At 42.4% G+C, this 16,659-nt stretch overlaps 1 protein-coding gene across 1 annotated transcript; it reads left to right on the top strand.

Moving 5' to 3' along the window:
- The first annotated feature begins 108 nt into the window (after positions 1-108).
- On the top strand, positions 109-15,916 carry tbl3 (transducin beta like 3). Its single transcript, XM_085351567.1, has 23 exons — positions 109-257; positions 377-428; positions 716-811; positions 2,314-2,361; positions 2,479-2,620; positions 2,765-2,849; positions 3,423-3,593; positions 3,673-3,748; positions 3,849-3,945; positions 5,820-6,034; positions 6,389-6,530; positions 7,261-7,319; positions 7,424-7,530; positions 7,655-7,787; positions 8,891-9,130; positions 9,275-9,345; positions 10,541-10,697; positions 12,070-12,128; positions 12,990-13,093; positions 13,908-13,979; positions 14,095-14,253; positions 14,719-14,812; positions 15,212-15,916. The coding sequence occupies exons 1-23, from the start codon at positions 226-228 to the stop codon at positions 15,582-15,584; spliced, it is 2,784 nt and encodes a 927-aa protein (XP_085207693.1). The 5' UTR covers positions 109-225; the 3' UTR covers positions 15,585-15,916.
- The last annotated feature ends 743 nt before the right edge of the window (positions 15,917-16,659 follow it).

Here is a 16,659-nt window from a genome sequence, read left to right as displayed (position 1 = left end):
AAAAACCACCAGTTTGGTGTTTGTGCGTTCATTTGTTGACAACAGAAGTCTGACCAATCACCGCGCCGTGCGCTCAGATGACGTGCAACGTGTGCGACCCTGCCGTCAACATGCGGGATGGATGGCGGTGTTGACTGTAGCCAACGTGTGACATGAGAAATAAGTAGTATACGCCGCCTGTACTCTCTACATCACTTCTTTTTTGGGCCATTTCTCACGGGCAAGATGGCAAATACCAACCTTCAGTTCAAAACCAAGTGAGTTTTACTTTCTGCACGTGTGAGCTGGAGATCATGTAGCAAGCTAACACGAGCTAGGCTAAGGTGTTATATGAAGTTGTTGAATCCACTGTTGCCGTTTTCTTGTTCCTTTACAGTTATGCTGTTTCCAGCAAGATCGAGCCATTTTACAAAGGGGGGAAAGTGCAGGTGGGTGCTCGGCTTTGATGTGTGTGTGTGTGTGTGTGTGTGTGTGTGTGTGAAGCTTCTATTAATGTCTTTTGTGACACTTTAGACACTTTTGTAACAATGCGCTGGTATAAAGTTGAGCGAATTGCACAAGGTATACAGGAAGTGCAGCAAAATCAAGAAAGTCCTGACTTTGTTTCTTGATAATCATGACAAACAGATGTTTTCAGAGTCTCACACATCTGTTTTAAGTCTGTATGACAATAACCAAGATTACCTTAAATCTGACCTCTCCCCTTTTTTTCCAGATCAGCAAAGATGAGAAATACATCTTTTGCACCTGTGGCTCTCGAGTCAATGTTTTGGAGATCAGCACTGGGAAGATCATTCACTGTGTTGAGCATGTGAGTTCAGCATCTAACATCAGGGGTGGGCAGTTTATTTTTACCAGAGGGCCACATGAGAACCTGTGTCTCTTGTGGAGGGCTGCGCCAAAAAAGTTGAACTGACTTCAGCTTGGCATTTCTTTCATTTTGTATAAACTGCTCCCAGTAAAAGTAGATGTTACAACGGGGCAATAATGATGAGAATTAGGTTAACTAAAAGCACAGACATTTTTTCACTGTTTATTCAACATCCCCAGAGATGGCTGTGAACAAAATGTGCATGTTTGTTCAACATTTAAAAGACTTTAAACTTGCAGCTGTAGTTTAATAACTTCATCTGCATTTGTTGATTTCTTGTTGAGTGATGGAAATCTAGTTCTGTTTTGGACTTGAACAAGTGCATTACAGTCAAGTTCTGTGTCCAAGGTTGAAATGTGAAGAGCAGCAGACAGGTGATCTCAGCAGACAGAACATCATCTGGATTTGTTAAACTTCCATCATTCAGAGTTTTTGTTCACAGTGTGATTCAGCTCTTTTGCTTTGGGGAAGTTAACTATTTTAGTTATATCTACAACATGGTTAATTTGTAGCTGTGACTTATACAACACCTCCTGGTGTCTGATTCAGTGGGAAAATACCAATTTCAGTCACTCTTTTCCTTCACCTGTCATTGTTCCTGTCACATTTAGATAGCCATCGGTTGTAATGCCTGCCAGTTTGTCCCATGGCAGAAACACCCTATGTGTGCAGTTACCTCCATGAAGAAATCACTCCCTGTCTTAGTGCCTTGCTGCTCTGTAATATACAAAGAAGACTAACCAGGTTGTGTCGCAGACATCCCAGCTCTCGATCAGAGCCAAAGAGATAAAGTCCAAATTGTCCGCTTACCTTTTTAACCGAAAAATTAAGATTTTCCTCAGTGTCCTCAATCCCTCTTGTTACAGTTTACCTATCCAGGTAAACTGTAACAAGAGGGATCTCAAATGCTTCTTTTTATCTCAGCGCATATTAGCACAGCAGTGCACCAAACACTCTTTCATAAACTCCCAGTCAGAGAATGAGATACTGTGTTTTGGGGGTTTTTTTGTTTTGTTTTTTTTGCGATTTTGTGAGAAACCACAAAGCGGATCCTCATTGCTCCATCCCTGCTGGACGTGTAAAACATCTCATAAACCTTCATAAACATCTGCTCTAGTATGTTTACAGTGAATCTGCATTCTCATGCACATCTAACAATTGAAAAATCTCTAGTTTCATCTTGGAAAGAGATCCAAATTGCTTTGGGGTTACATCATGAAGGGCATCTAGCCCAAATGATCTGCCAAATTAAACAGCACTGCCTGCTGTGATGAGCCTTTGTCTCACAGAAACCTTGGCTACTGCATCTTTACTGTCTTTATATCAACAACCTCATTCTAACTATTGCCATTGGTGATTTATCAGTCTTCTTTCTTTTTGTGAATAAAATGTACTTCCATGTTTCCTGTCTGAATATTTTGTTGTTGTTTTTTCTCCGGTAGGATGATCAAGAGGACATCACGTCATTTGCTCTCAGCTGTGATGATGAGGTACAGAAATGCCTGAGTCACTTCTCATTAGATCAGTCACATTTGTGTTTTCAGTATTTTCAGCTGTCACCCTGTACAACAGGACTCAGTTGGTCTTTGCTTCGTGTCTCTCCACAGATGCTGGTAACAGCCAGCCGGGCGCTGCTGCTTAAGCAGTGGGATTGGAGGCAGGCTAACTGCACTCGGTCCTGGAGGGCTATTCACACTGTTCCCGTAGCTAGTATGACCTTTGACTCCACCTCTACTCTCCTAGCCACAGGTCAGCTACCACATGATTTATTAAAAAGAAAAGCTTCTCCCTGATATCTGCTGTGTGTGTGTGTGTGTGTGTGTATATATATATATATATATATATATATATATATATATATATATATTATTGTTTCTATTTATTTACCTGCAGGTGGCTGTGATGGCACAATAAAACTTTGGGATGTGGTGAAGCAGTATTGCACTCATAACCTGAAAGGGTCATCTGGTGTTGTACAGTAAGTCTCAGGCTCTCATCTTAAAATGATGTATATTCGTATATCATACCATTTTTCTGCTGCTTATCTGGGTCTGGGCTGCAGGGGCAGGAAACTAAACAGGTACAAAGGCGCTTCCAAGCCAGCATGTCCTGGGCCTGTCTCAGGGCCTCCTTCTTCCCAGTAGGACATGCCCAGGACATGCTGGAGAGATGACATTTCTCATCTGGATTGGAAATGCCATCCTGATCAGTTGCCCAAACCACCTCAACTGGCTTTTATACTCAGTGCACTCTTTTACACAGCAGATTGGTACAGTGTCTGTGATGGACACTATTGCCGCACCAGTCCATCTGTCAGTCTTCCACTCAGCTCTTCCTTCTCTCATGAACTGGACTCACAATTATTTTAATGTGATAACTTAAAAGAGGCAATGTGGAAGTTTCAAATTGATACCAATGGGTTTATCTACCAGGAGGTTGAGAGGTAGCACTGGTGGCTGCCAGTATTTTTTACAAATGCTCATATGTAGCAGGATTTAACAATAATATGAAGAAACTAGAAACAAAGGAAATATTTTGTGTCTTTGTGCAGTTTGGTCCAGTTCCACCCAAATACCGACCTGCTGCAGCTTTTCTCCTCCTCTTTGGACTGTGGCATCCGGATATGGGACCTGCGCTCCAGCCAGTGTGTGTGTGTCCTGCAGAGCCACTACAGTGCTGTGACATCTCTCAGCTTCAGTCCCGATGGTAACGCCATGGTCAGGTACTGTGATATTTTAAATCAACCTCAGACTCCTTTTTGTTTGTGTAGCGCTGTGTGTTAAAGTCCTGTGCTCTTTCAGTTCTGGCAGAGACAAGATCTGCACAGTTTGGGACCTGAAAACTCGCAAAGCCAAGAGAACTGTTCCAGTCTATGAGGTAAGCTCGTCAATTTAGATTCATTTTAACTTAAATACATTTTGTGCTCTTCATTTGGGGAGAAAACTGGAGCTTTATTTGTGTGTATGTGATCTTACAGGCTGTGGAGGGTGTTGTAATTCTTCCTGGAAGTACAGACTTGGCTGAGATCAGAGTAAAGAGCAAGGACTTGCATTTCATCACAGCTGGAAGCAAAGGTCTGGCTGCTAAATACCATATTTTCACGACCATAAGGCGCACTGTGCTAAAAGGCGCAGTCTCAGTTATGTGTGCCCTTACTGTATTTAACACACACATAAGGCGCACTGGATCATAGGGCGCATACAAGTACCGTATGCGTATTTAAAAATAAAGCGGGAGCAAACCTGAATTCGGTACCTTACTCACATTTCTATTGCCGGTAATCGTCATCATCAACAACACACAAGCATACAAGTGTGCGTATTTAAAAATAAAGCAGGAGCAAAACAAAGTTTGGTACTCACATTTTTATCATCAATCAAACCCATCGAAGTCCTCATCCTCTGTGTCTGAATTGAACAGCTGCGCTAAATCTCCACCAAACATGCCAGGTTCACTTTCTTCACCGTCAGAGTCACTTTCCGTGCCGTGCGGCTCCTCGGAAATGATGCCGGCTTTTGCGAAAGCTCGAACAACAGTGCCAGCAGACATGTTAGCCCAAGCATCTACAATCCATTGGCAAATTGTGGCGTAACTCGCCCGGCGCTGCCTTCCACTCTTAGTGAAACTGTGGTCTCCACCGGTCATCCATCGCTCCCAGGCCGCTCGCAGCCTTACTTTGAACGGGCAGTTCACACCGATGTCCAGCGGTTGGAGTTCCTTTGTCAGGCCTCCCGGAATGACAGCAAGCTCACAGTTCATTTGCTTCACAAGTTTTTTCACAGCGGCTGTGAGATGGGCACGCATAGAGTCACAGATCAACAGCGATGGTGATGCGTGGAAAAAAACCACCTGGTCTCCTTACATACACCTCCCTCAGCCAGTCTTTCATCATTTCCTCATCCATCCAGCCCTTTTCATTTGCCTTAATGATGATTTCTGCTGGAAACTTCTCTTTAGGCAAAGTCTTTCGCTTAAAAATCACCATAGGTGGCAGTTTCTGTCCATTAGCATGGCAGCCAAGCACAACAGTAAAAGAAGACTTTTCATACCCCGTTGTGCGTATCGCTACCGTGCTGGTCCCCTTCTTCTCCACAGTGTGACTCACCGGGATGTCAAAAGTGAGCGGGACCTCGTCCATGTTAGTGATGTGGCTGGGCTGGATGTTTTTGTCGCCGATGTGTTTGCTGCAGTAGGAGCGGAAGATGGCCAGCTTTTCCTTATAATCCGCTGGAAGTTGCTGCGCTACCGTAGTCCTGGTCCGGATGGAAAAATGGCACCGTTTCATAAAACGAAAGCACCAAGACGGACCTCCTTGGAAATGTTCAATGTTCATCTCTTCAGCTAGTGAAACTGCTTTTAGCCGAATGGTGACCGTCGAAACGCTTCTCCCGCTCGCTCTTTGCTCGATGATCCACCGCTCGAGTCTTTCCTCCAACTCGAGCCACTTCGCCTTATGTCCGCGGAAACTCAGCTGCGTTTTCTTGACCTGCCGGAGCTTGTTTTCCAGCTTCCTCCATTTGCGAACCATCGATTCGTTAATCTTAAATTCTCTCGCCGCTGCTCGATTTCCATGTTCCTCCGCGTAGCTGATGGCCTTCAGTTTAAACTGTGCTTCATAAGCGTGTCTCTTTGCCATTTTCAGGGTTGTTAAAACAACGATGTTCCACATAATGCACATACCTGTCCTTTTATACAGGTATGTGTGATTGTCCCGGTATATACGATCAACGCCCACACTTCACCCTTTAACGTTCTCATGGTGTTCTCTACTACGTCCTCCTTACAACACATAGGGCGCACCGCGCTATAGGGCGCGCCGCACTTTTTGAAGAAAATCTAAGACTTTTAAGTGCGCCTTATGGTCGTGAAAATACGGTACCTCAAATATTTATATAAATGTCCTTTATCTCCTCTGTGTCACTCATCTTCTCTCCTTTCTTTCTCCTAGGTGTATTAAGGGTGTGGGAGGCCAGCACGGCACGTTGTGTCTACACGCAGACCCTTCCCTCCACCCTCCCCTCTGCCTCTGAGGAGGATGAGAACGACAACCCCCGCAGTCTGACATACCTGTTTCACCTGCCCGCCTCAGCTAGACTGGCCACAGTCACTGCAGAGCACAACATACTGCTGTATCAGCTGCCTGCTCTCACCACACAGCAGCAAGTGGGTACTGGGGTCACGTCTTAGTGGACTGCTTAGGTCCAATACTTACATGACATCACACTACAGCTTCAAACATCTGTTAGTTGTTTCTTTTTCTTACTTTTACATACACATTAAAAATAAATCATTTTTTATGGAATTGTTTGTTTCCCTGGTACACAGAAAGAGAGAAGTAAAAAAAAATCTTACAAAAATAATAAAATATATCATCACCAGCTATGTAATTGTTATTTTAAACATTGGTATCATCTCAGAAGGTTCACTATGTTTCTATTTTTTGCTGTTCTGTGTATCTGCGTATTAGAATTAACGGTCACTCTCTCCTCGGTTGCTCTATTCACCCTCCCGCTTCAGTTTGTGGGCTACAGTGACGAGGTGCTGGACGTGAAGTTTCTGGGAAAAGGTGACAGTCACATCGTGGTGGCCACCAACAGCTGCCAGCTGAAGGTTTTTGAGCTGCTCACCAACAGCTGCCAGATCCTCTATGGACACACAGGTGAGTCGCCAGCAGAGGGCAGTGTGTGTGTATGCTTACATGTGGAAACACCTACAGTATGTGTGTTCATGTACAGCAAACTACAGTCCAGAGACATGCATGTCAGTTTAAATGGGGTTTCTAAATTGGCTGTAGGTTTGATTGTGAGTGTGCAGCTGTCGGTCTCTGTGTTGAGCCTTTGATTGGCTGATGACCTGCTTAGGATGCAGCCTGTGATAGGCTCCAGCAACCACATGGAATTAGAGAAGCACTAAAGCAGGGATGTCAAACTCATTTTACATGATGGGCCACATATAGCCCACAATGAGTGGGCCTGAGTAGTGAAACGGCTCTTTCTCTCAATGTAAATTAAGTTTAACTAAACATTTAATTCCTGAGATATCTTATTATAGGATAAATAATTGTAATTTCAACTGTAGGACTCAGTTATGTTTAACATCTCTGCCATATGCCAACAAGTCATCATAGTTATTTGTAGGGGATGTAACTGCAACAGACTTACAATGTACGTAATGTAGTATAGCACAAAATCTAATAATAAAAAGAAAGTAAAAGTCTAAGGACAGCTGTTTTTAAAGTAAGGTTGGAAGAACAGAAATGAAGTTCCTGCCAAGTTTTTGCGCAAGAATTCAGAGGTGACACAATGTGGTTGTCTCAGCTTTGGGACTTGCTGAGCAGGTTGGTAGATTTTTATCTCTGCTTATTTTTTTTATCTGCTTATCTTTTTCAGATACGGTCCTCACACTGGATGTGTTCAAAAAAGGATCTCTCTTTGCAAGTTGTGCAAAGGTACGGTTAAAAGAAAGAACGAAGAATTATATATTATATGTGACCAAAAGCTGCTATCCCCCCTTTATTAGGTCAGCAGTAACATTTGTATATTGCATCTGTAGGACAGGTCAGTGCGTGTGTGGCATATGGACAGTGACAGTGGTCAGGTGCGATGTGTGGCCCAGGGCTCCGGCCACACCAACGCTGTGGGCTCCATCTCCTGCTCCAGGTAACACTCTGCCTGCAAGCCGTCTAATAAGCTGGTTTTCTTTACACACGTGACAACACAGATACAAATTGAAGGGGGAAATGACTGTATGTGCATCTGCCCTTGTCTTTGTGCTTGTGCCTAGGATGAAGGCATCATTCGTTGCGACTGGTAGTCAGGACTGTACCGTGAAGGTGTGGGATCTACCTGCAGACTGCTCTGCAGAAGGAGGCATCCATCAGCTAACTGCCCGCGCCACAGAGAAAGCACATGATAAGGTACAAGGCAGAACGTTCTGGTCACAGTCCAAGAAGATCTTGTCCATTTTGTCCAGCACATTAAAGTTGCAGGACAGGTTCACGGTCACCGTGTAGCTGCCATCTTGGGAACAGCTTAGGTCTAAATAAATTAAGGAGAGAGTCATAATCAGTGGTCTCTAGGATATAAAAACCACATGTAAAGAATCACCAGTCAAATCTGATTTATAAAAAAATGCTTGAAGGGTTTGCTGACTGCCCAAAATAAAATTTCATTTGTCTGGTTCCCTGAGAAGTACAATTTAACTTTAGTCACTCAACATTTTGACTTGGTCAATTACTGTGACTTATAACAAGCATTCATATTATAGTTGCAGGAAGCCAAGAAAACATGAGTAAAGACTGGCCATCTCTCTGTATTAGACTAATGGGTAAATATGTCTTATTTACCCACTTACCCACTCATCCCTTGAATTCTTTTTGTTTAAAGGCTTCACTGTGGCATCTTCATATTCTGCAAAACACCTGACTCAGGAAGGTTAGAGGAGCCATATGACTGCGAGTCAGTAACTGTTATTTAAATATAATTTAAAACAAGAAGAATTTAGATTATGATGCTTCTTTTTTAAATAACTCCACAGATGTTGTGTATAATAAGACACACAGATGTGTGAGTCAGCCACCAGTTATGTAAACAGCTTTAAGCTAGTTGGCCTCTTCTGATAAGGAAATGCAGAAAAATCTGATCGTGGATCTGATTTCCAGGACGATGCTGGAAAGTAATCTTTCCTGCTAGACCTGCCCTCATCTTACTTGGCAGCATAATAGAGCAATTAAAAGTCAGTTAATAGTGTGCTATGCGTATTTCTTTATACCAGGTTAAACCGAAGTAGGATATTGGTTACTCAAGAGTAAGGTGGAACTGCAGGCAGTGTGGCAACAGGAGTGGAGATCATGAATTTCTTTGGAAACTTTATCACATTAGTTGATCCCAATTCAGTTATTACTTCAGTCTTTTAAAAAAAAATACATGTACTCATTCAAACCTTCATTTATAGGAAGCGCATCAGTTTTGTTAAAACGTCTGGTCCTTTTCTCCTCTACCTTCCACGTCATGTCTCCAGGATGTAAACAGTGTTGCCGTATCACCCAATGACAAGCTGCTGGCTTCAGGTTCCCAGGATCGCACAGCCAAGCTGTGGTCCTTGACGGGGGAGGGAACAGTGAGCCTGCTGGGGGTGTTTCGGGGCCACCGTCGTGGCGTCTGGGCCGTTTGCTTCTCTCCTGTGGACCAAGTGCTGGCCACCACCTCTGCAGACGGCACAGCCAAGCTGTGGAGCCTGCAAGACTTCAGCTGCCTCAAGGTGGGACATTTACTGTCCACGTGTCAGAATCACAGCAGTCTTATGGTGTTGCATAAAAGTAATCATGTTCAGACATTAGTGAGGTCTAATTTGTAGCTATATTGCTTCATTGTTTCTCCCCCTGTTCTTACTACTTTTTTAAAGACATTTGAGGGCCACGATGCATCGGTTCTTAAGGTCATCTTTGTGAGCCGAGGCACTCAGCTGCTCACCAGGTAAACGCACCGAACACGAAACCAAATACACGCCCACGCTGCGGATCGATGTGAATGCCCAATCCAGACTTTAAAAATCATGGCTTTGTTTCTCATCTTATTTCAGATATGAATCTGTCGTAGTTTGCAAAGCTTCCTCATTTATAGTAAGACAATGAAACAAACCCTGTAATTTAAAACCAAAGCTGAAAGGTCAAGAGGCTTGTCTGTGTCTCAGTGAGAAATATCTTTCAGAGGTTTGGTGTTTATAGATGGCAGAGATTGAGAAAATTATGGGAACCATTAATTGTATCTTTGTTTCCATCTTTATTGTTCCCTGTTGTTTGCAAGAGTACAAGAAATCAGAATAGAGTACAGGTACACTGACCTAATGAATAATTCAAGCATAAAACGACACCTAACTCATAATTATATCCAATAGATAATAGAGAACCAATATAATACCACGTTTAAAAAAAAAGAAAAAAAAGAAAAGTGCTTTTGCACCAACAAGTTTATTTCCAAAGTGCTATGAGCTAAAAAAGTTGCTGTGATTTGCAGTGAGTCCTTAAAAAAGTGAGGAAATAAGTGGAGGACAGAAGAATCTATCTACAGCAGGTTTGCAGTATCTGAAAGTCAGGTCGATGAGGGGAGGGAAAAATTCAGCAAATATGGGAGACGGGATCTGGGAGATGCACTGGCCTTTCTGTTGATCCAACTACTGTTCACTGAAGTCTCATCAGAAATGGTCAGTGGAAGGGTAGAGTGTCAAGAAGCTGTTTTTAAGGAAGGGAAATGGGGAGAAAATGACAACGTATGCCAAATTACACGAGAACTGGACTGTAAATCAGTAACATCAGGTCTGGTGGGTTCGCTCACATGTTTTGGGTCATATTGATTATTAAAAAAAAATCTAGCTTGTCTCTTAAATCTTGGTCATACTATGTTTCATAAAGGAGGATCACATTGTTTCATAAAGGAGGATCACATATTATAAATACATTGGTGAATGACTTGTAATCAACAAATCATTAGACAGTGGTTTCACAGTCAGACGTATCCTGATCCGTGGTCTGACTGTGGCAACAGCGGATATGCTCATTTCAAGGCTTCAAAGCATGACTGTGGAAACCCAACAAATGACATAATGGTAGCTATGTCAGTTTTTCATGCTGTGTCTGGTTTCCACACAGTAATTAATAATTGTTTTCCATAGTGGCTCCGATGGTTTAGTGAAGCTGTGGACCATCAAGACCAATGAGTGTGTGAAGACACTGGATGCCCACCAGGACAAAGTGTGGGGTCTCCACGCCAGTCGCAAGGATGACAAGATGGTTACTGGCTCAGCAGACTCTAACATCACCGTGTGGTCGGTAAGTAGCATTCGGCTGCTAGCCTCCAGCTGGATAGGGAATAAGAAGGGAAGGTAACTTTGGCCTTAAACACTTAGCAGTCAGTCTTCTAAACAAATACTGACCACCAAAACGAAGAGTTTCACTTGTTTTTCCATTAGTGTTGCTATTTTCTCTATGACTTAACCTAAAAACTGCGTCACAATTATACAATGGATTTCATGGTGTAATCCACAAAGTTAAATAAAGATTGAAATGGACAATGAGAGGAAGTTTTAACTTGAAGAATTGTTTTGGGGTTTTTTAACAGTTAATAAATACTTTCCATGTTCAGCAGGCACTTAACTTCACTCCTTGGTTGTTTTTTTTAATCACCATTTGCACAAAGTGATCAGTCAGGTAGGGCTGCACGATTTTGCATAAAATGAGAATCACGACGATTTTTTGGCTTAGAATTGAGATCACGATTCTCTCACGATTTTCTTTTCCAATATAAACATTTATTGCACTTATTAACTGCACATCAACTTCGTAACAGTTGAGACTGAACATAAAAACAATAAATAAACATAAAAACAATAAATGTCTCACGTTTTGTTGTTGCTGCAAAACGTTGTACTGCTTGAAATTCCGTCTCCACCGTTGCTCGACGCTGCGTGTATAGAGCAGATAGTGCAACAATAGAAAAATAGTTGCGGGACGGCACTGTGTAGCGTTTGTCTAGGGTGTTGATCATTTTCCTAAATCCCTCGTTTTGCACAGTGTTGATGGGAGCCATATCTTTGGTCAGGTGATAAGTGATAGCCTCCGTAATTTCTTTGTGCCTGCGGAAGTCCGACGTGTATAGGGAAGCGCTGTATAAGGTTCCCGTTATTGATGTTTGGGTGGTTGACCGGGACGGATTTTCTCCTGTCACTTTCTCGTCATCCCTGACGTGCTCTCCGTTGTTTTTTCCCTGCTAATTTTAGCGTCACACGGCACAGCTTCTGTATCACGTGGTATAAGGCTCCGCCCTTGTCATTTGTTGAGCAGGAAGAGTGAGCGCTTGTTTTCATGCAGATTACGTCCCGGATCAAAATGCGGTACAATCGTCGTCGTCTTTTTTTCTTTTTTTTCTTTTTTATTAAATCGTTGTCATTTGGAAATGAGATCGCACATAAGTATGAATCGAGATCGCGATTTTCTAACGATTAATCGTGCAGCCCTACAGTCAGGTAGCTGTGTTGTTGTGACAGTAGGGAGTTTACCTTCTGAAGTATCCCTTAAGAGGGATTCAGTGCACATCTTATCTAGGTGGTAATGTTTGCTTTTTTAAAATTTATTTTCCCTTTCTGTGTTTTAAAACAAATGTGTGTTCAGTAGATCTACAGTTTTCTCTGTTGTGCACATCTAGGATGTGACTGAAATAGAGCTGGCAGAGGAGCAGGCGAAACAGGAAGATCAGATACTCAAGTAAGTTGCACACGACATCTCTGACAGCAAGAAGAGGGATTTACTATCGTAGAACAGGCACACCTGCACCATCCATCCTCCTCTCCACTCCGTCTGCAGGGGTGGACACACGCTTTGTTTTGCTTTTAGGCGTGTGGAAAGGATCACTCAACATCACTCAGACATGATCTGCTTTTGTTTTTCCATCTGTTTTGACATCCTGCCTGTCAGCAAGTCCCTCAGATGGTTTTTGTGATTTGCTTGGCTGTGGAGGTTCGCAGGTCAAAGCTGTCAGTAAAGTATGAGTGTGGGAGTGCGTGCTTTGCTGTTCTGATAAGCACAAAAAACTTTAGGTTTGCAGTATGTGAAACAATAAAGAATTTATTTCTGTATTAAATGTTAATTTGCACTTTTAAAGAGTACATTTCAGCTCCATGTTTTTATTCTTGCTAAAGTAGCTTTGCATGATTCCCACAAATTCCGGCCCACAGTTCATCAACTATCTGAAACAATCATTTTTAACTATATTTTCTTTCTTTATTACGTTTTACAGCGTTCCCTATTGATACAGACTGCCCACCCTCATTTCCATTCATATTACTCCAAAGTAATTGACAGAAAAATAAATAAATGACAGGAAAGTTTCTATGTTTCCACCATTAGTGAGTCCACGGTAAATGGATAGTCTGTGCAATGAGCTATAATAACTTTTTCTGTTATGATGGGGAAAAAGAGGCCTACAGGCTGTCAGTAAGTGATAATAATAATAATAATAATAATAATCATGATCATGATACAAATTCCCTGCAGTATGTACAGGTGTGTGCGTGTGTGTTTGTGTCTGCCTACGAACCCACACCTGTATGTTTGTTGTGTCTGAAGGCAGCAAGAGCTGTCCAATCTGCTCCACGGGAAGAAATATCTGAAGGCCTTGGGTCTCGCCATCTCACTGGACCAGCCTCACACCGTGCTCACTGTTATCAAAGGTACCGACTCTGTCACACGGATCTATCACACTTTGGTCTTTAGTGTCTGACTTTGATTAGCTGTGTGCATGTAAAGTCCAAATTAGATGCTCATCTACGCCTGTCCTTTAGCTTTTCACCTGTGGTTACCTGGAATGTTGTTATTTTTCTTCTGTACGGCTGCTTTGTTTAAACGTTGAGTCACTCGAGCACTGACACATGCAGCTCTGGCAAACAGTGGGTCTGTGAACATATAATAACACACACCTCGTTTCTGCGCTCACTCTCTTTTGTTCAGTGACATGTAGTTAAAACTGCAGTGACATATTGTTAATCTGAAGCTGTAACGTCTCAGTATTTTGGATTTGCTGCACTACTTATTTGTGTTAGTACAAAGCAATTTCATCGAAATGGAAGAAAATGTCCTGTTTTGTAACAGCAATGCTCATTTTTCACACCATGTTTGATTGGCTTCCACAGAAGGAGTTTTTTGGTTTGTTTGGTAGTTTAATCCTTCCACTGTTTATAGTATAATTTGAACACACCAGGATAGTTGGACAAAAATAAAATGGTTCATAGTTGGTGTTTCACAGTTTGCTTTGGAGGTGTCTTCATGTCACTGGCTGCAAGTTTGTTTTTTTGAGAAATCATGACATTCAGATGGCACCAGACAAAACTGTGCCATTGCCAAGAACAGCCGTAAGTGAGACAAACATTGAGCTATCGACACAGCTGAATGGATGGACTCTGGAGAGAGTTTGCTGAGTCCATGTGTCAGACCCTATATGAACAGACTGTCTGCTGACTCTGACTAGTTGTCCCATGTTGCTTCCAGCGATCCGTGAAGGAGAGAATAGCTCCGAGCTGTTGGAAAAGACGCTGCTGAAGCTTCGACAGGATCAAAAAGGTAGCCTGTTAAAAAGAGAATGACTGTGTTTTTACACAATACCAATACCTGTCATTTCAGACAGTGATACAGAAGTTTCCTTCTTTCTTTCTTCTGTTTTCTTGGATCCACTCAGAGTCACTTCTGCGCTATTGTGTGGTGTGGAACGCCAACGCCAGGAACTGCCTGAATGCCCAGGCTGTCCTACAGGTGCTCCTCACACACCTGCCCCCCGAAGAGCTGCTGCAGTACCAGGGAGCCCGATCACACCTTGAGGGCCTCATTCCATACACAGGTTAGGAGGGGGAACGAGTGCTTTGACGAACAGAGACCAAAACTGCATCAGACAAAAAAGAAGAAAAAGCTTTTACTCTGATTATTTACTCAAAGTGGCCACAGATTGATCTAAACTTTAGAAACACTCAGAAACGTACAAATAAGTGTCTCATATACGGAATAGAACACTAGAGTTAAAGGAATGAAAACTGAAAGTGTGACCCTTTCCTGTAGCGTTCTGTGAAAATTAGGTGTGTGCAATGTTATGTAAAGAGTTCAGACTGCAGGGGTTTGATTGTAGTATGTGGTTAATTAGAGAAACTGGATAGACAATAGAAAAAAGGATGTTTTGGTCTTTATGCCATGTTTATTAAACATGATATACATGAGTACAATCAATTCTCCTACATGGAAAAAATAACTGTTGTAAATTAACAGACTTTTTACTTTCTTTTTTATTTATTTATGGTCATTTTCCCCACAGAGAGACACATGCAGAGGATTGGGCGTCTGCTGCAGGCCTCCATGTTCTTGAACTACATGTGGCAGAAAATGAGAGTGGCCGGAGCGCCGTCCAGGTGAGACTCTGCTCTGAACGCTTTGACAAATCACCGCGCTGAATGTTGACTGAATCCCGGTGTTTCCGAAACAACACTGGCACCTTTCTAATATTGACTCTCGTGCTGCTTGTTTGTGGTTTCAAAGCAAATTGTTATATTAAAGGAAAATTTCACCACAAAATCAGATTTAAGTTTGTGTTTGTTTTGTTTTCCAATCTAATTAGAATGAAGAACCGCTGACATGAATGAGGTGTCAACTTTTAACAGCATATTTGACCGTTTGGCTCTCCAAATGTAGTGCAGGAGCAGCCTTAAACCAAAGCTGGAAACATGCTATGTGTAATTAGCTATGTGAGGTTATTAAATTAAAATATTTTTAGTTTGTCAGCCTAATTTATGCTGTTATATCTTCTCCAGTACGGGCCAAGATGAAGACATGGATACGACACCTCTGGCACAGGCTCAGCCTTTCTTTGTGATTGACAAGGAGAAAAAGAGCGGCAGCGACGAGAGACGAGACGAAGGCAACGACAGCGACGGTGAACAAGACGAAGATCCAGATTCCTGTGTTGAAGATGAAGAGGAGCTCGAGGATGTCAGTGCCACCAACAAAGCCTCCACCGACAACGGGCGAGTGGAAAACGGAGCAAGCCACAAAACTAACGGCAAGCACCACTCTGAGAGCGAGGAGAGCTCTGAAGAGGAAGACCAGGAGGAGGAAACGACAGTTAAAAAGACAAAAGGTCTCCCGGTTTCTTCGGCTCAACAGTGCCAGACTTTTGCCAGCTGACAGGAATCAGTTTGGAAACAATAGGTTTTCTTATCTCAGATTATTGGCAGCTGGAGACAGTTCAGATGTGAAATGATAACATTTGTTAGGACGGCTTCTCTACAGACTTTAAGTCATGTGCCAAAGCATCAGCTCCTCCATGCAGATTTTAATGACCCTGACTTCTTCAGACAAAAAAGAGGAAAAGGGGACGCGCAGGAGGAGGAAACCTGGACCATCTTCACACTCACCACATGCCATTGTGTTGTTCTGCAGTAGTGCAATGTCCTGATCTACCAGCTCAACTAAATGAACACACTTTTATGTAACCCAGACAGCAGTTTCCTCATATAACCGTGGAGTATTTTGTCTTCTCTGAAAATGTTAATAAAATAAACAATGTTTGATTTAAAAGGAGTCACATTTTTATTAAAATAAAATAGCTACAAAGGGAGTAAATTAAATTTGAACCCATGGCATTCACTTGATGCACAGGCGTAGAAAAAAGTGTGTCAATTCACCCATTGACACACATTCATACAAATGTGTGTCAATAGGTGAATGAGGCATGTTTTATAAAGTGCCTAAAATGCACAAGAACCAGACCATCTGCTATGTGAGTGAGCGCCAGCACGAGTTGTGGTTTCCTGGCAGGCTTTAGATAAGGACTGCAGTTCTTGAGGATTCATGCTCAGCATGGAAAACGGCTGAAAAATGTCCTTTAGTTTAGATACAGCTTTATCTTCCTGGTTCATCCAGGTTTTTGCAGCACAGGCCCCTGAAAGTGTAAAACAAGCTGAAGGTATGAAAGCAAAAGCAGGATGTCTAAAGGTGTATTATTAGTTCCATTATGGGAAATGTCAGTATTGAATAAACCAGCTCAACTAGAGTTTTAACCCTAGTTGACTCTTGGAATCAAGAAGTAAACCTATCATGCTTTTAAATGACAGGTGAAGCCGGCGCTCTTGGAGGAAACCCAAGCAAGGGCGAGATTGTCCTCTAAGCCTCTGATTTTATGACATTCAAAACCGAACTGCAACATTTTCCTTCTAACTTCATGTGTTTGAAACAAGGTTTAGATGTGAAACATGCCAAA

Source organism: Diplotaxodon limnothrissa, linkage group LG4, assembly GCF_057381915.1.
Source record: "Diplotaxodon limnothrissa isolate DT_005_m linkage group LG4, D_limnothrissa_male_GT1.1, whole genome shotgun sequence".
Classification (NCBI taxonomy): domain Eukaryota; kingdom Metazoa; phylum Chordata; class Actinopteri; order Cichliformes; family Cichlidae; genus Diplotaxodon; species Diplotaxodon limnothrissa.
This window is presented reverse-complemented; position numbering and strand designations above follow the sequence as displayed.